Consider the following 24,695-nt stretch of genomic DNA (forward strand, 5'->3'; position numbering starts at 1 on the left):
TTATCCCTGCTTACACTTGCAGCATTTCATTTTCTGGAGTTTCGATGACAACATAATGTGATTAAGCTATTTTAAGTGTGTAGCATAGGCACAGTGTTCTCATTTGCTTAAAGTTGTTTAAGCCTGAGTGCAGCTTAGTTGATATAAAACTGCAAACTTCTGTATCACTATTCATTTTCTGCTTTGAAGTATAGGGTCGGAAAACCATTTTTCTATTGTATTTTTAATGAATGGTTATTGTTTTCCAGGTCAAGATATTGGCAAGGCCAGAAATAATTTTGTTTCTGATGAAATACCTTATGACTTTAATAGTTGGCATCTCTCCAGTTTTCTGGGTGGGAAGCAAGAAGACTTGCTCAGAATGGGCAAGTTTCTTCAACAGGAATCGCAAAAGAGAGTAAGGCGCATTTTTTTGTGGTAATATTTATTGTAAAAACAACAATATAAAATTAGTGGGCACTTTTAATTGGTGTGTTTTAAAAATGTGTGTGTGTGTGTGAGAGAGAGAGAGAGAGAGAGAGAGAGAGAGAGAGAGAGAGAATGCATCTTGGATTGCTTCCTGACTTTGTTCATAGGATTGCAGGTTGTTTTTAAAAAATCCCCACCCCCGAAAACATGTGGTCTCTCATCTTTGATGTGTAACTTCCTATAGTCATCATTGTTTAAGTGCCGCCTCCCTGTCTCCCTCCCTCACATGTGAACCTGCAGTGAATTGGAACTTATGGGCAATACCAACTGCAAGGTCTGGAAGTGCCCTCGCATGGGGTTTTTTTTAAAGCTGTAGTTAGCCAGATGCTGAATTTCCTCCCAAACCAAATCTTCCTTGGTAAACTGGCCATTTTTTCTCCTTTGGCAAAAGAGGCTGAGCAGTTTAATCCTGAGCAGCAGGGGTCTGACTTGGTCAAATTTTGTATCTGCTTTCTCACAGCCTGTATTATTAGCATGAATGTTTTAATGCTATGCCATATTTTTATATAGTCTTTCGTGATGCTTGGCATTGCATAATTATTTGGAGATTGATCTCAGGAAGAGGAGAAATTGAGAATAATATTTTCTCTAAGCTCCCACAGAGTCGTCTGTTCTTCAGTTTAAATTCTTCTGGAGTATATTTTGAACAGTTTTATGTAGACTATGTGTAAGTTCCCTTGGGAATACTTTTTTCCATTACTCTCCTTTGCATCCTGAATTCTTAATATGGCTTTTAGATTTCTGTATTTCTTTAAATTTCTTTAGTCAAGGTTTGCAAGCAATTATCTTCAACTCCTTCAGCCCACATTCCTTTACAATGAAGATGTATATTCCTTTCCATATTCCTTCTTTTTCCATTATTGTATAGCTATTTCATATGTGTGTCTTAGCAAAGTGATGTTCTCTACTGAAATACAGCCCCTTATTACCCTGCTAGTTTGTCCCAGGTAGTCAGATTTATTTACCCACATCCCGAGTGCTGTTACTTTAAGGTAAATATTGCAATTTTTTAAACTAAAAACTACTGTTGCTTGCATGTACAACCATATTATGCAGTAATGTGAAACCTGGAGCACCATTTCGGGCCACTGAGTGAGTTGCTGTGATTTGATGAATATTCCAATACTTCAATGCATTAATGGCTACAATTTTGGCAAATGATACAGATTATGTGAGGAAAGTGAAAAGCCAGTTTCAGGCAACTTAGGATTCTGTGGTGAGGGCAGGCAATAAGAGTGAAGACTAAGGAGCAGAGTGGGTCAAAAGTGTAGAGCAGGGTTTCCCAAACTTGGGTCTCCAGCTGTTTTTGGACTACAATTCCTATCATCCCTGTCCACTGGTCCTCCTGGGATGATGGGAGCAAGTTAATCATGATAATACTGCATGTTAATCATGATCATACTGTTTTGAATACTAGTTGCAAGGGAGGCTATTGCCCTGATGTCCCTCTTGTGAGCTTCTTACAGGTTCTGTGAACCGCCCTGAAACCTCCAAGGGCAGTATATAAATTCAATAAATAAAATAAATAAAAATATCTGCCTGCCTCTGTAAGTAACATGGTATAGAACCAGATGGATCTTTCATTTGATTCACTAGGGAAGTTATTGAAGGGCAAAGAGATGAAGACATGGATAAAGATAAAATACAGGTGGAGAAAACTTCCCAACAGACCTAGTGTCTGATAAAGTTGTGTGTTTTCTGTACCAAGAGAGTGGCTGAGTAAGTAAGAATTAAGGGAGAACTAAGTTTCTTATACTTGCAGGATTGTGGCTCCAATGCTACTTGCATAGAATATTGAACATGGGCCTGTGGTGCCAACTTGGCAGTTAACTTGCTCAATGTCCTGGAGCAAATCATGCACTCTCAGGTCCCTTCTTGTAATGAAAACATTTGAAAACGACTGTAGCATGATCTTGTGCACTAGATAAGATATTTCCACCCCTTTGTAAAGATGGGAGTGGAGCAATAAATAGTTTATAGACTTGCTCCATATAAATGGAGGGGCATCTGGCTTTGATACCAGTACATGTGAGAAGGACCTAGGGGTTTTAGTAGACCAGAAGATCAGCATGAGTCAACAGCGTGATGCAGCAGCAAAAAAAGCTAATTCAATTCTAGACTGCATCAACAGAAAGATAGTGTCCAGATCAATGGAAATAATAATTACCACTCTGTTCTGCCTTGGTCAGACCACAGTTGGACTATGTCCAATTCTGGGCATCACAGTTTTAAGATGGATATTGGCAAGCTGAAACATGTGCAGAGGGAAGGCTACTAAGGTGATAAAAGGTCTGGAAACCAATCCTTATGAGAAGCAGTTGAGGGAGTTAGATATGTTTAGTCTGGAGAAAGCAGAGATTATATGATAGCCAGCTGGAAATATCTGTAGGGTGTCACATGGATAATGGAGCAAGCTTGTTTTTTCCTGCTCCGGAGGGTAGGTAGGACCCAAACTAATGGATTCAAATTACCAGAAAGGAGATTCTGATTAAACATTAGTAATACCTTTCTGACAGTAAGAGGTGTTTGACAATAGAACAGGCTACCATAGAAGGCGGTAGGCTCTCCTTTAATGGAGATTTTAAAATAGAGGCTGAATGTTCATCTGGTAGGGATTCTTTAGCTGTAATTCCTTCATTGCAGAGGGTTGGACTAGATGATCCATTGGGTCCCTTCCAGCTCTAGAATTCTATGAAAGAAAGTAAAAAATGAGTTAAGAGAGCCGTCTGTCACATCTTAAAATTGGTAGTTTTGACAATGACTTCAGCAAGATGTTTGCACATCTGAATGCAATTAGCATTGCATTCAGGGTTGTAATACCATGTATTGTCTTCTTCCAATCAGTCCAATCAGTGAAAGCCGAAGAGTATTGCAAGAGTCATGTGAATTTTTCTTGAAGCACAACTCTAAAGCGAAGCACAAAAAGAAGCACTACAAATCCAGCTCTCACAAACTGAAGGTGATTTCAAAGTCAATGGGGACCAGTACAGCTGTCACAACCAATCACGGAACTTCTGCCATGGCCATCGCAAACCATGATTACTTAAGCCAAGACACGTTCACTGAGATCAAAAGCTGTCCTGAAACATCTGAGAGAGAGATGGAAGCAGATGGAACGGCCAGCCAGAAAGTGAAAGAGGAAGAGTTTGCCTGCAGCGAACAAAGTGCACTGCACATGTTACCTAGCCCTAAAGTGGCTTTGGAACAGCTAGAAAAGAGAGGGAAGGCAGACAACACACAGGATATTGCCAGCTTATCTGAAAGCATGAAAAGAATGGTCGAAGGAAGGTAATTGCCCTTCCCTTAATTTTATGTGTTTTTAACTATTGCATGCTAGTTGTTACTACCATCAGAAGAGAAAAATACTGCATTTTACTTTAAAATAACAGGAAATGGAAAATAAATCTTGCAAACAAAGCTTTTTTATCCCATGGAGCTGCATCATCTGCACTGGAGTGGGCACCTAAACCAATCTTTAAGCAAAGGTAGCTACATTGTCTTAGACACCACACCTCTGAACCCCTGAATATAGAATGCAAGGTGTAATTGTTCAGATACTTGGCTAGAATTTAAGAGGAGACAAGCCAAAGTAGAAGATATTATCAGTGAGACCTCTAAGCAATTCAGGAGAAAATCAAGGGCCCAGCTGGATGAATTGCTACGACAAAGACTCTGAACCAGTGTGGGAGCCTGTGCACTCCCGTTGGATTAGATCTGGGAGACCTGACTTAGGTTTGCACAAGGTGTCTCAGTGTCCTTACATTTCAGTTATGCATCTATAAAAAGACTCAGCCCACAAAACAGCATAAATATTGTAAAAATTCAGTGCACACTGATAAATTATGAAAACAAATGTTATCTTACTTTAATGAAGCTAAATTTGTGTTTTGGTCCATCTTGATACCCAAATATTCTATTTTCATTAAGCCTTTCTTAACAATGTAGCCAATCATGTAGCAAAGACAAAGGTCCCATGCTCTTGGCGCTGAACCAGGATCTGGAGTTTGCTGGGTTATACTGTAAGAATCCTAATCAGTGTTTGAAACTCCCATTGTTCTAGGCGCGTTATGTGACAGGGAATTTCATTAGTGCAAGCAGTTTCTGAGCTCTGGGCACAGTACTGTGCCTAAAATTTCAGATTAAAACTGCAGAGCGGGAGGAAAGGAGGACTTTTTCTGCCTCCCCCTTCCCTCTCTCTGAAGAATGTTAGGGAGGTGGGTAGGGGAAGGAGTAGACCATGTGAAAAATGAATGTGATATTTTAGCTGCAGTTTATTCATTTTCAGCTTTGTATTTTGTATAGGCACACTTTTAAAAAAATATTCCATTGGTACTCCCATAACCTAGGTTTAAGGTGCCATTTTGCTCCTAGCTTTCATATCTCAATTTCTAACACTGATCCTGATGCCTGATTCAAAGACAAATGTAGCCCATGTTGTTAGTTCTGAGTGATAGCAGCTTTTCTACTAAAGGCTTTTTCCATCCCTGCTACCCAAAAACTTTAGTTGAAAACTGCATGTCTAATAATCAATTCCTGTCAAATATGTGACTGATTTTTTAAACATGAGTGTTTGTTTTGTTTGCAGCAGGGATGGGGAAACTGTGGCCCTTCAGATGTTGCTGGACTCCATCTCCCATCAGCCCCACCCAACATGTCCAATGGTTAGGGATGATGGGAGTTTTAGTACACCACCAACAACTAGAAGCCATAGATTCCCCATCCCTGATTTACAGCAATTATATAGGCCGCCTAGTAACATCATTCTCTGAGTAGTTCATAGGACCTTGTGTTTTTAAAAAGGTGTTATCATCTGTTTCAATGTAGAATGCCTTTTCTTTCTTTCTTTTGTATGCATATAACAGGACAACTCCTAGAAGTGATCTAATTGAATCCCTTCCCCTCCAAGTTGGTCATCCGCACCTTGATGTTTCCCAGCCAGGCAGTCCCAAGGGGACAGTCTTGTTTGCCCATTCCTCTTCAGATTCAAGGAAAGCTCAGGAGTCTGGTCATAGTTCAAACACTTAAAAAGGCGAAATTGCTACGTGAGTCATTTCAGCTCATGGATGGAATCTGTGTTACACTGGAAATGACTGTTGCGCTCTGATTTGCAAGGAGGTGCCACAATACCCTCCTTGGTCGCACTTCAGGTAAAGCTAAAATTGCATTGTGAGGGGCCTAGCAACAGCTTCCTCTTCAAACTTTGGACATGTTCTAGCTAGCAGTAAGTTTGATATGAAAAAGATGATGAATAAGTAAGTACTGTTTTTTATAACCTTTATGTCAAACTGCATTGCAGTAGTGGAGATGGAAGGTATCTTGAGCTGTGTTATAAAACTACCACCTCCTTCTAGCAGTGCTATTTACTGTATCATAAATAGGTGGGTCACACAGGGGCAGGGGAAAGCTGATGCAACATGTGAGAATAGCACCATGGTCCCATTCTTGGAGAATTGGCTTAAGCTGCAAAGTACAAGCAATGACTTGAGCACTTGTGGCTGAAGCATAGCCCAGTGTCTGCCTTTGCTGCTCTTATCAGCCAGCTCTGACCTGCAGGCCAGAGAATCCCTTAGCCCTAGGTTCTCCAGTATGGTGCCAGTGGATACTACATCTCCCCCAGAAGCCCCCCCATGGAACTTACCAAGGTATCTCCCTATTTTGGTTTTCGGCGGGGTTGAATTTTTCATTTGTCTTATTTTTTGGGGGGAGGGGTTCTTTTGTGAAATGGGGATTTCTCAAATGCCCCTTTCTTATTATCACATCTGGCAAGTACACATGTGCATCCACTTCTGATTTCTGTGGTCCAACAGCCCATGGGATGCTGCTGAGAAATGTAGTAGGGACCCTGCCTTTGCCTCTGCCCAAGCTGTGCAACTGTCTTTATGAATTACAACTGTATTGTAAGAATATTGGGTGGTCACTGGTGCAGATGCTTCTGTGCAAGTATTTGTATTGGGTCTAGTAGACCAGCTATTTTCGTAAAAAATAAAAAAATAAATCTTAGGTGCAATGGCTCATAATTTTGGGGCCAGTAGTAATATTTTATGTTATGGTCTAAACACTGAAATGGAAAGGGACTCTTGAATCAAAACCAGTTTTGAAAGTAGCTACTTTTATACAAGTATAGCACAGATCAATTGTTTCTCTTACATGACAGGATGCTTTGTTATATACCTGTCTCCTACCCTTCATTATTATTGTTATTATGCTCAAGTAAGGTAAGGTGGGGAGTGGTGAAGCCAACCACCGTTCAGATATTACAGGCAATAACATTGGAATTTACTTAACCTCAGTATTTCTACTCAGGGTAAAGGTAAAGGTAAAGGTACCCCTGCCCGAACGGGCCAGTCTTGACAGACTCTGGGGTTTGTGCGCCCATCTCACTCAAGAGGCCGGGGGCCAGCGCTGTCCGGAGACACTTCCGGGTCACGTGGCCAGCGTGACAAAGCTGCATCTGGCGAGCCAGCGCAGCACACGGAACGCCGTTTACCTTCCCGCTGGTAAGCGGTACCTATTTATCTACTTGCACCCGGGGGTGCTTTCGAACTGCTAGGTTGGCAGGCGCTGGGACCGAGCAGCGGGAGCGCACCCCGCCGCGGGGATTCGAACTGCCGACCTTTCGATCGGCAAGCCCTAGGCGCTGAGGCTTTAACCCACAGCACCACCCGCGTCCCGTCTACTCAGGGTAGTACCTTTCAAATCTGAGGCTTGAGCACAATCTAATAGTAGCTTATATTTTATAAAGTGAGATTCTGCATGAATTGGTTATTGAACCTCATTCCCTTCCCTTCCCTTTCTTTCTCCCTATCAGAATAGGCCTTTGAGAGAACATATAGATCACAGTACCTATGAAGCTAATTTCCTAGCCTTTTGTAGTTTTGAGGATCTAAGCTGTAACGTATAAATATTTTTTACTTTTTTCTATTAGATTGCAAAATGGGAGAACTTTGCTAGAAGTCATTCAGTCTTGATCTTTGCATTTTAAACATCATTTTTTGTGATTTCTGAGTCCATTTTTTGATCATTTATTGATAAATCCGCTTTGAAGCATCAACTGATTAAAACAAGCACTTTCTACTATTCTAGTCTACAGGTAGAATCTACAAAAACCAAATCTGTCTGGTTCTACCTGATATAGTTGTAGCTTTCTCCATAATATAGCACTTATTCCAGAGCTGTAAAACAGCCCCTGGGCTGCTTAGATATTCTGGGTCAAGGCAGTAAAGACCATTCAGACAACTTTCATGGCTCCCCACCCTGGTGCTTTAAGCTTATTCCCACTAACCCTTGGGATTTCTGCGCCATGTCCCTACCTGGCAATGATCTAAAAAACATCCAGTAGTCTTACAGCAAAGCTTGCTTTCACTTGTTTAGGAAGAAACTGGTAGGATATCCTGTAGAGACTGGAAATAGCAAGCTTGTCTCTTTAAATTCAGTTGAATTGCAGCAGTTGGGGTTTGCTGCTTGTCTAGAAAGGTGCATATCAAGGACCCGGATCCTGCGATCAACATTCTAGGACTTTCTTTGTGTGCCCCTTCCACAAGAGGTGCAGAGGGTGACAACACAAGAACAGACCTTTTCTACTGTAGTTCCCTGTTTATGGAATGCTCACCCCAGGGCGCCTTCATTGCATCTCTTTAGGCACCAGGTGAAATGTTTTTCTATAGCCAGGCCTTGGGCTGATTAACATGCAATGGATGGCCTTTTAAATATGTTTGTGAAAGGGGGGGGGGGTTATTGGTATGTTTTTGTTACATATTTTGTGTTCTCGTTTGTATTTTTATGTTGTGTCCCACCCTGTGATCTTTGAATGAAGGGTGGTATACAAATTCAATAAATAAATATACTGAGTGTATGTTTGTGCAGCTCTGAAGCACAAGGACAGGACATTTGTCAAGGAAAGGGTGTGATTATGCTTAGCAGGGCTTGGGTAAACTGTCCTGGGTATTTCCCCTTTGATGCTGAAGTCACTTGCAGTTTCACTGGATCATATTTCCTCTGCATTCAATTTAACTGACCGCAGGCTCCAGTATCTCCAACCCTGCTGTGGCTCAGGAATGTTGTATTCTTTCCAATCCCCTTGCCCTTTTGACTGGATGGCCCTAGTAACTAAGGTATTGTGGCACTGAGTTAGGTTGCGTGCATAGCAATCAAGCAAAAGAAGTCAAACAATTTGGATGTTGTAGCAGTACTCTTGCCCTTTGCCACTTCTCATAAAAGAGCAGAAGGAAGCACAGCCAAGTCTCTCTTCATCTTTCTTTACAATTTGTTCCTTTCGCAGGTAGAGTAGGGCAGTTGTGCTCCCTTGCTAAAAGGCTGCAGAAGATGCCCCTATACTTTAGAATCATATTTCCTGGATTTTACACAGGGTCTTGTCTCCTTATGCCAAGCACAGCATAATGTGGTAGAGCCCTACATCTTTTCCTAGTCAGCTGTAATGATAAAAAATGAGTCAAAAGCCTGGCCCACAATGATATACACTGTGCAGTTTACAATAGTTACATAATGTGACTTTAACAACTGCATTTTGAAGACTAATCTGCTGTGGGTCTAGTGAAAGCTAATGTTTTGTGATGCACTAATTCTGGGTAGCAAAATAAATTAAGTTGTTTGCGTGCAGCCATCTTGGGATAATAGTCCTCACCTGTTGTCAGGAGTCAATGATTACAGTTAGCCCTGTTGCCACGGCAGCCATAAATTTAATGCTTCTCAGCAGCCTGCACCAATAAGCCACTGTAATATTTTGCTCCTTAAACAAAATGTATCTGTTTCTCCTCTTCAGCCACTGCTGATGAGTTGCTAAACCTGCCTTGCTAAACTTGCCAGGCCTTCCCCAAGCCTCTGACTGAACTGGAGGTAGCTGCTCCATCTTAAAGTCATTTTCCTTGTGTGCTCAGGTTCTGTAGCTGGATCAGGCTAAAGGCCCATCTAGTCTAGCATCCTGATCTCACAATGGCCAAACACATGCCTGTGGGAAGCCCCAACTTCTTCACTAGTACTCTCTCCGCACTTGTCATTCCTATCAAGTGGTATTCAGAGGTACAGCGCCTCCAACATTTGAGGCAGAACATAGCCCTCATGGCTCGTAGCCACTGATAGCTACTATTCTCCATGAATTTGTCTAATCCTCTTTTAAAGAAGGTGGCCTTCTCTACATCTTGCTTCCACAGCACCTGCTCGTTTATTCCACTCCTCAGTTCCAAACGAAAAGCTGCCTTGATGTTGTTGAATTTAAAATTCCAAATAGAACAAGTGTTGAATTTCTAAATAGAACAAGTGTTGGATAATGCCAGAGGGGGGAGAAGCCTTTCAATCTGTCCTGTAAGCACCCCTTTCATTCTGAATTGTAATTGTGAGGAATATACATTACATTTGGCTCAGTGGAAAGAGCAAAGCACTGTGCCTTTGTTCAGATGCACTTTTTGCCATTCCTGCTGTCTTACAGAAATTATTGTTGGCTACTCACAGCCCAACTGCATTTTACGCTCTTAGGTAAGTAGTGCTAACAGAGACAAGGGTATTATAACTTAAGTCTTATCTATGACACTAACATTCACTTGTTTTTATAGCTCTTCGTCTTTGTAAGTGGTTTTGTGTTTTTTTTAAAGAAAGCACTCCCAGTTTCTTTGTTTTTCAACATTCCACTTTGTGCAACATCATTTGGTTGTCTTGGACACCAAGTAAAACTATATTATAGAAAAGAAATGTAAATGGCAACTGAATAAGGAAGATAGTTCTGATGGATCAAATTGTTTCCTGTTATAACAATGTATTGAATTTTGAATGTATTATGTTCTCTGCATTTTATAACTTTGTAACTTATTGCCTTTAACAAAGACTATTGGTGGTTTAACTGGATATTTCCTTATTTTCAGAACATACTATTCTTCCAATAACTAGAGCGACTTTCAAAGTTGTAAATATTCTCTGTAGAAAAACAATTTTTCTCTTATTGGCACATCTGATTTTTTAAAAAAATGTCTGCGATTTGGCATATGTATTTTTACTATTGGTCAATAAAGTTTTCTATACTGTAAAAAGTCACAAACTGTGTTGTGTTTGAAAACAGCTTGGAGCAGGGCCAGCCCTACCATTAGGTGGAATCTGGTAGGCACCTTGGGCTCCAAGTGTTGGGGGTACACGTGGCAGTGAAGTGTTGTCTGCTTAGAGCTTTATGTGCTGCCCTGCACCTCTTAAGCCAGCCTGCTGTCCTCAAGTGTGGTGCACAACACCATCCTGATGCAGTGCGGAAGTAACGTTCAACCACTAGTCCGGTCAGCTTCTGCATCTTGTCTTCTGCCTCAGGCAACCCTAAACATGAGTGTTAACCGAATTTCTAAAAGCTAAGTGGCTAAGAGGTTAAGTGCAAATTACATTGCTGGCTGAAGATGGGAGATCCGTTTTTCCGAATGTTAAGGCTTCAACTGTGGCCATTTGTACGCTTCTGGAAAGTTCACAAATAGATTATTGTGGAGAAAGCCGTTGAGCTATTTCTCCCCAGCTTGTGTTATGACATACTGCCTCTGAATGGTAAGATCCAGATTTTGCTACCATCACTAGTAGCCATTGATAGACCTAGGCACCATTTTGTGGCAAGCATGAGTACCAACTTCAATAAAATTTTGGGAGGCAGGTAAGCCCTGCCCCACATACTCGTTCACAAGACGCAGTGCATGAGCACCATTTGAATGGTAATGCCCATCAACACTCTTGGGGGGCAGCCCCCTCAGTTATTTTATTGGGGGGTGAAGGAGTTGGCTCCTATGGTAGAAAGAGTTCCATGTGTTATTTGTACTCTGTGAACATTCATTATTGTTTTGCCAGTAAGTTTCATTTGATGACTTTCTGTTCATGCGTGCCATCTCTAATCTTATAAATTTCTATCATATTTGCCTTCCTTATCCTTTTTTTTTTTGGGGGGGGGAAATAAAATTTAAAGCCCTACTTTTATGCCACTTTTGGCAGAGAACATGTTCCACTTCAACCCTGATAAATTTTAATTCCCTTTCCTACACTGCTTTGAGAACTCTGTGCAGTCACACAAGTTCTGCAAGCTCAGAACCTGTATGACAGCACATACGTAGAGCAACATGCTGCGGTAGCATTTTGGCAAGCAGCCTGCCCCCTAGGGCATGACTCCCACCTTCCCAGTCAGAACACATTTCATTGCTGCCCCAGCAATTTTAATTGCCATTTTCTGCACTATTCCCCATGTGGCATAATCAGAACTTGACAAAGTACCCCAAATGAACATTTGTATACTGACAAAACTGCATTAGGATTCTTGGCACCCAAAGTGCACTGAACTTCATAATACTGAATTTGCTTTATTCATTGGTGTAAGATGCTGTATTCAACAAGCTTTCCATAATGATAGTGCTATGCAAAGTTTAAACCAGCAAAATACCACCAGTAAACGATGGGTTGTATCCCAGTGAATCAATGGGTTCAGGGAATGACTTGTGCGAATGCAAATGAATTTCTATTACCTCCCCCACCCACTGCCCCCAAATCTGCTCTGGGTTTCCCCTCAACCTCTCCCCTCCCCAAGCAGATTTGTGGGCATTGCGGCAGAGTGAGGGGGAAGAAGGAAGGGAAGTTCGGTCGCAGTCACAGAAGTTCTTCTGTGCACATAGTGATTTTGTTGGCTACAGCCCCATGTTTGTTGGTATTTCAAGTCTGTGTAAACATCTTCTGGTAAGAGAAATAATTATAATGTTTCTTCTTTGCAGCACCTCTTTAAAACATAACCGTAGCCACCAGCAAAGAGCAGGAGGCAGCAGAGGATGTTGGTTGTGCTTCTGTTTGAAATGTTGTGACCTGTTTCAAAGCAAAGTGCAGGGCCCCCCTTTCCCCCTCCACCCAGACTCTTTCAGCCTGCGGTATGAAGTTTCATCCAGACTTTCCTTCCAATTCAGCTGCTTCAGCCGAATGAGAGAGGTAAGCTTAGCTTTCTGCAAAACACTGAAAGTGAAGCGGCCAAATGGGATGCAGCGTAAGATTTCTCTTTGAAGTCTGACCACCCACTCTCACTGGAGCATCTCATTAAAATGCCACATCACAGGGAAACTGAGCATCCATCAGCTGCCACTGGGTGCTGTGCTCAGTGGTGCTTTGAAGAAGCTCGGCTGCTTTTTGTTTGAGCAAAACTCTTGCCAGTATTCACATGCAAAACCCCACGAAACAAAAGTGAGAATTTGGCATCAAATGCAACATGGCTTGCAGGAGCTTTATGGTGTGAAATCCTCCTATTGCATTTTTATTTCTCTTCACTATGATTCTGTTTCTGTTTTCTTACTCTTTTTGAAATGCAAGAAAGCTGGGTACTCATAAGAATCTTCCATCTTATTAGTCTGAATCTTTTTGGGTGAGGGTAATTCTGTACATAACGAGATTTCTGATCTGCACTTAACACTGTTTGAGCTTTATTAATTTGATATACCCATGGAAGAGGAGAGAGCAACATTTTTCTTCTTCTTGCCTAAGTCAATATAGAAATGTAAAGGAACCGAACATCCAGCATTTATTCAAACATTGACATACTGATGCATGTCTGTTCTCTACAGCTGGGCTTCTTAGAACTAATAACTTGCTGGAGGTTGAAGCTGAAAAGAAACTGATCTGGCCTATGACAGTACTATACGTGTGGTAAATCACTGTAAGTAAGGTTGGAGCCTGTATGTGTACAGTTCAAATCATAATTCCTAAAAAGAGACTATAGCATAGTATAATATACTAAATAGGTGAGGACAGAAAATGTTGTTCTGTTGTTCTGTTGGCCAATTCACACTGTGTTTTTTAAGAAGCCTCTGTTAAAAAGATACAGAGAAAATACAGAATTCTAGCTGATCTCCCAACTCAGCTGTTGTGTGATTTTATGGTAACTGGATAACAGTGATGTGCACCTTGAATCGTTTGGAGGAAGACTTCTAATATCCTATTGAATCCTAATATCATACTGAATTGTAATTAGGCCCATTTATAATGTAATGACGAACCATGGTTTACATGCTATGGGAACTCATTCTGGGTATGACAGATTTACCCAGATTAATGTTCAAAATTGCAATTCAAAATTGTATTTTTTAATTTGTTTAGCTGAGTGCCCCACTGTTCAGATGGGAAAGCTGAATATAAACATTTTAATGGAAAATAATACAAATAAGCAATACAGAGGTCCCTGGAGTCAGGAACAAAGCTTCTTAAGATACACATAGAGATGAATCACAGCCTACCTTTCTTTATACAAATGTTTATATGTGTATGCATATGCGTGTTCCACTACAGTCTTTGGTAAAACAGTTTCCATAGATTGAAGCTGCAGGGCATTTCCCTTGTAAGTCATGCACTATGCATTTATGTGCATAGGGTTTAAATATTTCCAGATGGATTGTGTCAGTGGCTTTAATGGCAAGTGGGCAGGTCCCAGCAAGCCTTCTCAGTAACAAAGATAAATGTGTACAGTGAAGTTCAGCTTCCTGGCAAGCAATTAAATGCCTTGTCTCTGACTCAGAACCACGGGCATTTGCCAGCAATTAACTGGAGTAATGCCAGAGAGCTCACAAATGACTATATATATATATATATATATGCAGGTTTTGGTGTCTTCGGGTGTCTTCCCGTGTAAGAGTCGGGGTGTCTGTGCGACGTTTCGACGAGGTCTCACTCGTCATCTTCAGGCTGGTGCTTTCGGCTTCTTGTTACTGGAACAGAGCAGAATCTGGTGTTTGAGTTCCTATAAATACTGTTGAGGGGTGTGGTGTATAGCCTCCAACGTTCTGGGCAGAGAGGAAGTTCCTAGATTAGTGTGCCTTTTCTTCTTTTGTTCCTTAATTACTTGAGGGATATCTTGAGTGATTTCATGAGTGATATTCTGAATACCACTGGGTGGGTCATTAAGTGTAGATTAGTTGCTAAAGCTTTTGTGTCTTGACCTCTTGAGCTTGTGAAGAGTTTTTCTGAGAAGATGGCTGTGCTGCATTTAGTTGTGCTCTGGCTTGGCTTCGTGTATAGGGGCGAGCTGTGGTTTTGTGCCTTGTGCCAGCCAGATCTGTGTAGGGATTGCAGGGGGGTGCAGCATCCGGAGGTGCCACTATAGTTTGGCTACTGGATGGAGTCTGTAATATGTCTGTGGAGAGGGTCTGGGTTTGGGTCTGGTGTGGTTGATTGGTGACGGTGTTCTGTGTGCCTCTGGTTCTGGTGTCGGTTTTTGTGGGGAGGGCTAATTTCCAGATGTCTGGCAGGCGGGACGTGTCGTCACGCTTGTTCATGTTGTGAGGGTGTTTCTCTATCTCGATGGCTTCCATGATTATTCTCTTGTGGTGATGTTCCATGTTAAAGAGCAATTTGGAATCTGCAAAATTAATTTCGTGTCCTGTTTCTTTCATGTGTTGGAAAAGAGAGGAAGTTTTTTCTTCTTTTTTGACGGCATTCTTGTGTTCTGCGATACGTGCATTTATTCGTCTATTTGTTTGTCCAATGTACGTGGCTGGGCAGACTTTGCAGGGTATTTCATAGACCCCTTGGTTTTCCAGCTGGATTTTGTCTTTTGGGTTTCTGAGGATATTGGCTATTTTTTGGTTGGTGCAGAAGGCTGTTTTGATATTGTGTTTATGGAGGATTTTGCTGATTTTGTCTGTAGTGCCCTTGATATAAGGAAGGAGGGCCATGCCATTGTTTTCTTCTGTGTCTTGGTTTTTGGGGGGTGTTTCTTTTTGGATTAGCTTCGTAACCCTGTTTTTCTGGTATCCATTGGCGATTAACACATCAAAACAGCCTTCTGCACCAACCAAAAAATAGCCAATATCCTCAGAAACCCAAAAGACAAAATCCAGCTGGAAAACCAAGGGGTCTATGAAATACCCTGCAAAGTCTGCCCAGCCACGTACATTGGACAAACAAATAGACGAATAAATGCACGTATCGCAGAACACAAGAATGCCGTCAAAAAAGAAGAAAAAACTTCCTCTCTTTTCCAACACATGAAAGAAACAGGACACGAAATTAATTTTGCAGATTCCAAATTGCTCTTTAACATGGAACATCACCACAAGAGAATAATCATGGAAGCCATCGAGATAGAGAAACACCCTCACAACATGAACAAGCGTGACGACACGTCCCGCCTGCCAGACATCTGGAAATTAGCCCTCCCCACAAAAACCGACACCAGAACCAGAGGCACACAGAACACCGTCACCAATCAACCACACCAGACCCAAACCCAGACCCTCTCCACAGACATATTACAGACTCCATCCAGTAGCCAAACTATAGTGGCACCTCCGGATGCTGCACCCCCCTGCAATCCCTACACAGATCTGGCTGGCACAAGGCACAAAACCACAGCTCGCCCCTATACACGAAGCCAAGCCAGAGCACAACTAAATGCAGCACAGCCATCTTCTCAGAAAAACTCTTCACAAGCTCAAGAGGTCAAGACACAAAAGCTTTAGCAACTAATCTACACTTAATGACCCACCCAGTGGTATTCAGAATATCACTCATGAAATCACTCAAGATATCCCTCAAGTAATTAAGGAACAAAAGAAGAAAAGGCACACTAATCTAGGAACTTCCTCTCTGCCCAGAACGTTGGAGGCTATACACCACACCCCTCAACAGTATTTATAGGAACTCAAACACCAGATTCTGCTCTGTTCCAGTAACAAGAAGCCGAAAGCACCAGCCTGAAGATGACGAGTGAGACCTCGTCGAAACGTCGCACAGACACCCCGACTCTTACACGGGAAGACACCCGAAGACACCAAAACCTGCATTCCTGTACCCGTGAAAATCTACGAAAGCATATATATATATATATATATATATATATATATATATATATGTGCCATTTTAACAATTGTAACAAAAAGTAGGAGTGTGTGGGGATTGCCGTCAAAGCAGTGATAGTCGTAGAATCTACAATCCCCAAAGTGGCCAAGTTACTTCATTATTTGGTCAGTGTTCCTAACTCAGTGCTGGTTTCCTAACTAGGCTATAGGTGGTGATTCAGAGCAGGGCTGGTTTTGGCTGCAGTTAGTTGTGCGCATAATGGAACTGTCTTTTAGCTACCTCTTTGGTCCACATCCGTATCTAAATACTGTAGAAGAAAATAATTGTCAGAAATAATTGCCATTAGATATTGTTGTAGCTTTGTGTCTTAAAATAGCTGCAGAGGAACTGTAACCTTCCAATGGAAAAGAGAAATATTCAAATAACTCCAGCGTGATGCCTCCAACTGTGGATGTAGTACATGACACGTAACCATTCCATGAATTTGTCCAACCCTCATTTTAAGCCATCCAAGTTGGTCCCCATCACTACATCTTGTGGGAGTGAGTTCCGTTGTTTAACTGTATGTTATATGAAGAAGTACTTTTTTGTCTGACATTTGTTTCTTCCTGCTCAAACTATGATTTTGCCCTTTGCCAGTTGTGCTGATTTTGACTTTTGTACGGTGGAAACCATCTTATTCTTGAAGACGCAAATGCCAATGGACAAGTAAGGAGACACTTAAAATATATCAGTGTGGCTGCATAAGGAGCTTACAGATGAGCTGAGATATAAGAAGGGAATGCACAAGAAAGGGGAAATCATGATGGAAGAGTATACATGAGTAGTCAACAGCTCAGTGGAGAAGGTCAGGAGGGCCAAAGCTTGGATAAACTCAGACTTGCAAAAGAATAATTTTAAAGTTTATTTTCGGCTGTGTTTGAGGCAAGAGGAATAATAAGCAAATAGTAGGTCTCTTGCGTGGAGAAGACTGAGAAATGCTGTTGGGTGACAGAGAAGGGGGAACTTTTCAACACTTACTTTGCCTGTTTCACCCAGAAGGAAAGCAGTGCCCAACCTGGTGATTACAGAATAAATGGAAGGAGGGAGCTGCAGCCCAATGTCTACTCTACACAACGTCCAGATCAGGGATTTCATTTTCAACAACTTTTAACACTGCATCATCACTCTGTGCAGCCACCAACAAAACCGTGCAACCGCAAGGCAATGCGTTGCATGTGAGTATTTATTTGTTGTTGTTTAGTTGTTTAGTTGTATCCGACTCTTTGTGATTCCATGGACCAGAGCACGCCAGGCACTCCTGTCTTCCACTGCCTCCCGCAGTTTGGTCAAGCTCATGCTGGTAGCTTCGAGAACACTGTCCAACCATCTCGTCCTCTGTCTTCCCCTTCTCCTTGTGCCCTCCATCTTTCCGAACATCAGGGTCTTTTCCAGGGAGTCTTCTCTTCTCATGAGGTGGCCAAAGTATTGGAGCCTCAGCTTCACGATCTGTCCTTCCAGTGAGCACTCAGGGCTGATTTCCTTAAGAATGGATAGGTTTGATCTTGCACTCCATGGGCCTCTCAAGAGTCTCTTCCAGCCCCATAATTCAATGGAGAAATCAAAACATTCCACCCCCACCCCCCTTTGTAATGGTTATGTGTAATGGTTATCTGCAAAGGGGGATATCAGCAGGCAACTCTCTCCTTCGTGCTAAGGAAGCCTGCGTGGGCCGTGCTCCTCTCGCGCATCCCGCAAAGCATCTGGAAATGCAAGACCTCTCTCTCTCCGCAGGCGGATTTCGGACAAAGAAGCGGCCGCGTTTTCCTAGCCTGGCTCTCATCCAAGCAGACGGCTCTGGGGCGAGGAGGAGGACCCGGCGGCGGGGCAGTCGAGCCGGGCGCCCCCCAGCGGCCATTCTCTGCCAGAGCCGGGAAAGCGGCGCCGCTGTCGAGGGGCGCAGAAGTTGGCTTCGCCCCTCGACTGTGCGGCGCGCTCCCTCCACCCCACCTCCCCTTTTCCTGCCTCCGTCCGCACGTGGCTGGGGGGGGAGACCCCCTGCCTTCTCCGCCCACCCCTCTCCCTCTCCCCCTCCGCTTAGTCGGGCAGACGCTGCCGCTGCGCATTCCTGGCCGCCCCCCCGGGGAGGGAGCCGAGGCACTGAAAGGCTCGCTTATGCGCAGCGCAGACACTGCCCGATTCATCCGCGCCTCGCCTCTGCCTCCCGCTCGCTCCGCCAGCGCCATGAAGCTCCTGCCGCCTTCTCTGGTCGCCTTCGCGGCGCTGCTGCTGCTGCTGCTGCTGGGGGTGCTGTCGGCGAGCCCCCCGGCCGGCCTGGCCGAGACCCCCAAAGGCAAGCAGAAGGCGCTTCGCCAGAGGGAGGTGGTGGACGTGGTGAGTGCGCCGCGAGGGCGCCGCGATCCCCGGAGGGCTGCGCAGGGTCTCGGGCTGGGGGGGGGTCGTGGGTGGCATGGAGGCAAGCAGCAATCTCGAGAGGGCGCGCGCATTGCATGGGATGGGGGCAGAGGCGTATCTTAAGCTCCCTTGCACCCTGGCCAAGCAGCTGGGCGCTCTGCCATTCCAAGCCAGAGTGGAGAGGCACCATTTTGGCGCCCTCTCTGGGACCAAGGGTGTCAACTTGGATAAAATATGGAGGGGGGCAGATAAGCCCCGCCCCACATAATTGATCAACACACATCATTTGAATGGCCTTGCCCATCAACGTGGGGGGGGGCTAGAAGTTGGCTCCTATGCCTGGGCCGGCACCCTGGGGGGCGCAACCTTTCCAACGCGTAGGTACACCCCTCATGGAGACCTCCTGCTTAGCCCTCTTCTTGGCATGCCACTTCCCGTCTTACTCATTTATATCCCACCATAAGAAGCAGTAGCCTGGCTGGGACCCCTGACTGTTAAGTCCAGTCGCAGACGACTCTGGGGTTGCGGCGCTCATCTCGCTTTATTGGCCGAGGGAGCCGGCGTACAGCTTCCGGGTCATGTGGCCAGCATGACTAAGCCGCTTCTGGCGAACCAGAGCAGCGCACAGAAACACCATTTACTTTCCTATTTATCTACTTGCACTTGATGTGCTTTCGAACTGCTAGGTTGGCAGGAGCAGGGACCGAGCAACGGGAGCTCACCCCACTGCAGGAATTCGAACTGCCGACGTTCTGATCGGCAAGTCCTAGGCTCTGTGGTTTAGACCACAGCGTCACCCGCGTCTTGGCGTGCCACTTCCCGTCTTCCTCATTTATATCCCACCATAAGAAGCTGCAGCCTGGCTAGATCAGGCTAAAATAGCCCAGCATCCTATTCCCCCGGTGGCCAGGCAGACGCTGATGGGGGGAGTCCAGGAGCACAGGGGACTGCAGTGTGATCTCCTCCAAAGAACTCAAGGTGGCCTACTTGGTTCTACCTTGCATTCTTCAGGTCACCCTCACAACAACCCTGCGAGGTAGGTTAGGTGGCTGACTGGCTCCAGGTAAGCTTCTTGGCTGACTGGGGATTTGAGCCCTGATCTCCCAGGTCCTGGTTGATGGGTCTGACCTCTGCACCATGCTGGCAACAAACGATGTGTAAGAAGATACGAATAAGCCAAGCCCCCAATGTTTTTGAGCTGCTGAATAACATTAAGAAAACAAACCTGACAGACACAATACTGGAAAAGGAGAGGATGTGGGGAGGGAACAAATGAAGGAGCATTATTATCAAACACAGCTGGGCGGAAGATGCAGTCCGCATTCAGAATTCTACTAGTTTCTGAAAACTTGCAAAGATCCTTCTGAATGTTGAATGGCTCTAAAGCCACATTTAGATATGATGGTGCGCAATTAGAATAATTTACCAGTGCATGTGTTCCGTTTCTAATTTAAACTGGGTTGCCTGGGCGTCACATCCAAAAGCGCGCAGGGCTTAATGTTGCTGACGTTAAGCAATTCTGGGTTTGGTAAGAAAATAACAAATAGTGTGCAAGGGAGGCACAATCTAGCAGGGGCCATACTGCAACAGGATGCTAATGTTGCATACATAATGTGATGCCAGGTTCAAGCAATACTATGCAGATAAATCCTTATTGTTTACCTGGCATCATGTTTAAATAAAGCTTGACTGATGGAAATTAATCTTAAAGTCTGTAGATGGGGTGGAATGGGAGCTTTGCTGTGCTCATTGTTACAACTTGAGATCTCAAGGGCTGTGTACCTAAACATGCAGACGTTTATTCCTCATCCAGTGTGCTTCCACCTCTCATGTGGGAAGCGGTGTACACCTGATGCGATCTAGCCTGGTGTTTCTTATTAAATGCTGCATTTTGAAGCATTTCCCCCCAAACCAGCTTTGGCCTACCTGTGTGTTAAACCGGCAGTGCATACAGCCTTTCTCTCTGCTAACGTAAAACCCACAGCTGCCTGCAGGGTTGCAAAAGAGACAGCTGTGTAATCTGCTGTGGTGGGACATTATGGCTGCAGAGGATGAGTAATCTGACTGATCTCCTCCGCTCTTTGTTATTACTCACAGAGCATGAATATTTAGGGAAATGGTTAGTGGGTTTCTTAAAACATTCTTCCTCACTCAAGCCATTCATTGCCACGTTGGACACAGAAGCAGAGCTGGCCTTGGTAGGCTGTGGCTGTACTCACCACATTTCTTTAAGTAATATGTCCATTGGGGAAAGCAATGCCTGGTTTATGTGTGTGTGTGAGAGACAAGGCAGGGGAGAAAAATGGTTCCTTTGCAACAACAAAATGTAATAACCAATGTGGTTATTGGTTTACTGTTTCAAGCTCAAACAACTATGTATATATAACTATGTGTCTATAAAATGGGAATAATTTTGATTTTCAGTATAATGGGATGTGTTTGCAAGGACCTAATGGTGTACCTGGAAGAGACGGAAACCCTGGTGTCAATGGAATTCCTGGAACACCTGGGATCCCGGGTCGAGATGGACTGAAAGGAGAAAAAGGAGAATGCATGAGAGAAAGCTTTGAGGAATCTTGGACACCCAACTACAAACAATGTTCATGGAGTGCTCTGAACTATGGCATAGACCTTGGAAAAATTGCAGTAAGCAAGTACCATTGCATTTATAATGTATATTATAGCAACAGAGGTGGGTGAGGGTACAAAGATGTGGTGATAATTATTTTCCTTATCGCTTTGGCTTCCTTATTCCTAGCAGCTAGGGCCTACTGCAGTCAACAATCAGATGTCCACTTAAGGAAGACCACTGAGGCATCTCAAATGATTGATGAAAGATACTGTAAGCAAGCTCTGGTATTAGGATTTAAATATAAAAATCTAGAGCAGAGGACGCAGAGGATTGCTGGAGAAGGGATGCTATTTGGCTAACTCTATAAGAAATAACCAGGAGTCCATTGCACTTTAAAGACTAACCAAATTATTATGGCATAAGCTTTTTTGAGGCAGCTGTCCCTTTAAGGTAGTAACTATTTCTTTTTAAATGACAAGTCAATAAATAATCAACCACTTAAACACACAACTTTTTCTTCTTCTGTAATAGGAGTGCACATTCACAAAGATGCGCAGCAACAGTGCTTTAAGAGTCCTCTTCAGTGGATCACTTAGACTCAAATGCAGAAACGCTTGTTGCCAGAGATGGTATTTTACATTTAATGGAGCTGAATGCTCTGGGCCACTTCCCATCGAAGCTATAATTTATTTAGATCAAGGAAGTCCAGAATTAAATTCCACCATTAACATACACCGCACTTCTTCAGGTACGTATCAAGATAATTTTGTGAGACCGACAAGAATTTCACTGTAAAAATTCTGGGCACATGTGAGATGCAGATTGCATTACTTGTCTGGTTCCCTGTAGCAAATAAACACAATAATAAGGTAACAGGTACATCAGAGTTTTCCTTTCTGGTGATAAAGAACTAAGGTTTAGGATCAGACAAATGAGAATCAAACCTCCTCCAGGCTTAGACCAGCTTAGAAAGTATAGAGATATAAACACTGGCCTGAGAGCGCTCCATTTGGAGAACAGCCTTTACCAAAGGTGCCATGCGCTTTGAAGACACTCAAACTCAGGACAAAAGGAAGAAATGTCGTAAGAGGAAGGCACGCTTGGAAACCCTAACCATGCTCAGTTACGGCCCAGAAACCTATGTCCCCACTGTGGAAGGATGTGTGGATCCAGAATTGGCCTCCACAATCATTTATGAACTCACTGTTAAAACTGTGTTTATGGAAGACAAACTTACTTGTCTATGAGTGATCGCCAAAGAAGAAAGTACAGAGATATAAATGCAGCTACTAGAGCCCAACTCTAGACACCACCTGGTAGCCCTGCATCTGGAAGGAAGGGAGACAGAGAGTAAAAGCCATTAATGTTGCCCCACAGCAAACTGCTAGTGATGGCTGATCCATTCAGCTTCTTCCCTGAATTGTAGGATGCTATAGCAGAAAAGCATTTGTTCCAGAATGCAAAGGTCAGAAACTAACCCAATTATTGTCCTTTAAATTTGCTCAGACACACAGAGTATGAGTAGACAATTGAACATTGTTAAAGTTTCCATTAAAATGAGAGCACCTCGCAGAATATTGATTTTGTTTACTGACGGCTATCATTAGTTGATGGAAATGTTGTTTTTAACAAACAAAACCAAAAGCTGAGCACGGGGCCGTTTCTTCCCAAATCGCAATGAATGGTTCTCTTTTTTTATGTCTATAATACAAATTTTGTTAAGAATAACGTGAAATAATACAAATAATGGATATTGGTCACCAGATACAAAGCAAAATATAGTCACGATGTGTATAAGGCAGAAAATAACAGCATGTTAAGTAAAATAACCAAGCAAAAAAGATTTATGAGTTATAAGGGGTCTTGATTCCTCCTGGTGACCGTTAATAAAAGAAATAAACATGAACTACAGTAATCATCATCAAAAGTGGCTCTTTTTAAAGATGCCTGTCCTTTGGATCTCCCTGCCTATTAGTTGTACTGTTGCAAACATCCACTCAAACTTTTTATTATTTTTGTGCAATTCTGTGTGGACATACAGGGGTGCTCCCAATGCTAGTCTTACACAGAGTAGAACCACTGGAAATAATGAACATGGTTATTTTTTGAAAGTAACAGAGGGATGATGGGAGGTGAATGAAACAGTGCCTGGTGGGCACAGGTTCAATCCCTCTATTTGGGGCGAAACCACTATGCTTTTTGTCTTTCATACAGTGGAAGGGCTTTGTGAAGGGATCAGCGCTGGCCTGGTGGATATTGCTGTTTGGGTTGGTACTTGTTCCGATTACCCACCTGGAGATGCTTCCACTGGATGGAACTCAGTCTCTCGCATCATTATAGAAGAACTGCCAAAATAGAGCTCTCTCAAAGATTCTCTCCCCCCTTTGACCACTTATATTTCATACCTTACATATTAACTCCATGCTTTAAATCTATAGTTTTCTATGTATCAAAGTACTTGACTATAACGCACAAGCTTGTTCTACAGAAAGTATCTGTAACCAATGGGTTTCTTTTTTAAAAAAGTATAGTTTATGGGTTTCTACACTTTCTGGATTTATGTACTACTTTTGTACAATTTGTAGACAATTCTTACATTTGTTAATAAAGACAATCTTTTAGAAGTAGCCAAATGAAAGGAATTTTAATTTTTGTTATCAAACAGAATTTGCTCAAGCCTACACCTACTACCACAAATCAGTGCAGTTTTAATTAAAATCTCACCAACTTTACATTGAAAGGAGTGTGGGTGAAAAACCACTTGTAATGTTAATATAGTTGAATTCTGATTGCTTTCTAGAAAATAGCTACTTCAGGCTCAGGGGCTCTGATGAGCATGTGCACACTCTTCCTTTTTCAAGGCAGGGCAAGGCCACAGGTTCATTCCTTTCTGTATGCAAAACTTCCACCTGCAGTGTAGTGAATGGCAATGATTACTCACACAGGAGCTCAGCCTGTGCAAGCTGGAAAAATACATGGAACTTTTGCTCTAAGCGAAATGGAAGGTCAAGCTGAGTTAGCAGCACCAATAAATCTCACAAATACAAATACCCTCTCAAAGAAGTAGCTTTAATATCAAAGGCATTGCAGGTGAGTTCAGGTGAGACTTTGCAAGTACAGCATCTTCATAGATGGTTCTATATGACATGCTCAGGAAGCAATGTGGAATATGCATGCAAGATAGCTACATACTATCCTCATTTGCCAAGTATTCTTAGGCATTGAAAATGGGTTTTCTGGACACATTTTTAATCAATCCATGTCTAATTTGTTGGGGTTCAAGTACATTATGTATAACTCGTATTAAAGAATGAAACTAAAGAACCTACAAGGAAATTCATACACAAGGCTTTCAGAATTTCTCTTGCCCTTTTGTTCCAACTTAAACATTAAATAAAACTACAAAAATAAGCTGAATGTATACCATGTAGCATTTTCCTCCCGTGCAGGGACCTTTCTGCCATTTGGG

At 43.0% G+C, this 24,695-nt stretch overlaps 2 protein-coding genes across 5 annotated transcripts in view; both read left to right on the forward strand.

The window, feature by feature from the left end:
• FZD6 (frizzled class receptor 6) overlaps window positions 1-6,485 on the forward strand; it is a 28,070-nt gene extending 21,585 nt beyond the window's left edge. For all 3 annotated transcript variants that reach the window (XM_082235639.1, XM_082235640.1, XM_082235641.1), the window contains exons 5-7: window positions 249-397; window positions 3,313-3,756; window positions 5,331-6,485. In XM_082235639.1, the coding sequence (XP_082091765.1) occupies window positions 249-397; window positions 3,313-3,756; window positions 5,331-5,493 (756 nt within the window). In that variant the 3' untranslated portion in view covers window positions 5,494-6,485. The remainder of the gene's footprint in view (window positions 1-248; window positions 398-3,312; window positions 3,757-5,330) is intronic.
• Window positions 6,486-12,210: 5,725 nt separating this feature from the next.
• On the forward strand, window positions 12,211-23,867 carry CTHRC1 (collagen triple helix repeat containing 1). Of its 2 annotated transcripts, none has more exons than XM_082236156.1 (4): window positions 12,211-12,405; window positions 21,079-21,300; window positions 21,758-21,974; window positions 23,441-23,866. In XM_082236156.1, exons 1-4 carry the CDS (start codon window positions 12,397-12,399, stop codon window positions 23,581-23,583), a joined length of 591 nt encoding a protein of 196 aa, XP_082092282.1. In that variant the 5' UTR covers window positions 12,211-12,396; the 3' UTR covers window positions 23,584-23,866. The 2 variants fall into 2 exon arrangements, with proteins under 2 accessions (XP_082092282.1, XP_082092281.1); XM_082236155.1 differs by lacking the exon at window positions 12,211-12,405 and adding an exon at window positions 17,939-18,633 and having other exon boundaries at window positions 23,441-23,867.
• Window positions 23,868-24,695: the final 828 nt, after the last annotated feature.

The sequence above is a fragment of the Podarcis vaucheri genome (genome assembly GCF_965113315.1).
Source record: "Podarcis vaucheri genome assembly, chromosome: 8".
In the NCBI taxonomy this organism is placed as follows: domain Eukaryota; kingdom Metazoa; phylum Chordata; class Lepidosauria; order Squamata; family Lacertidae; genus Podarcis; species Podarcis vaucheri.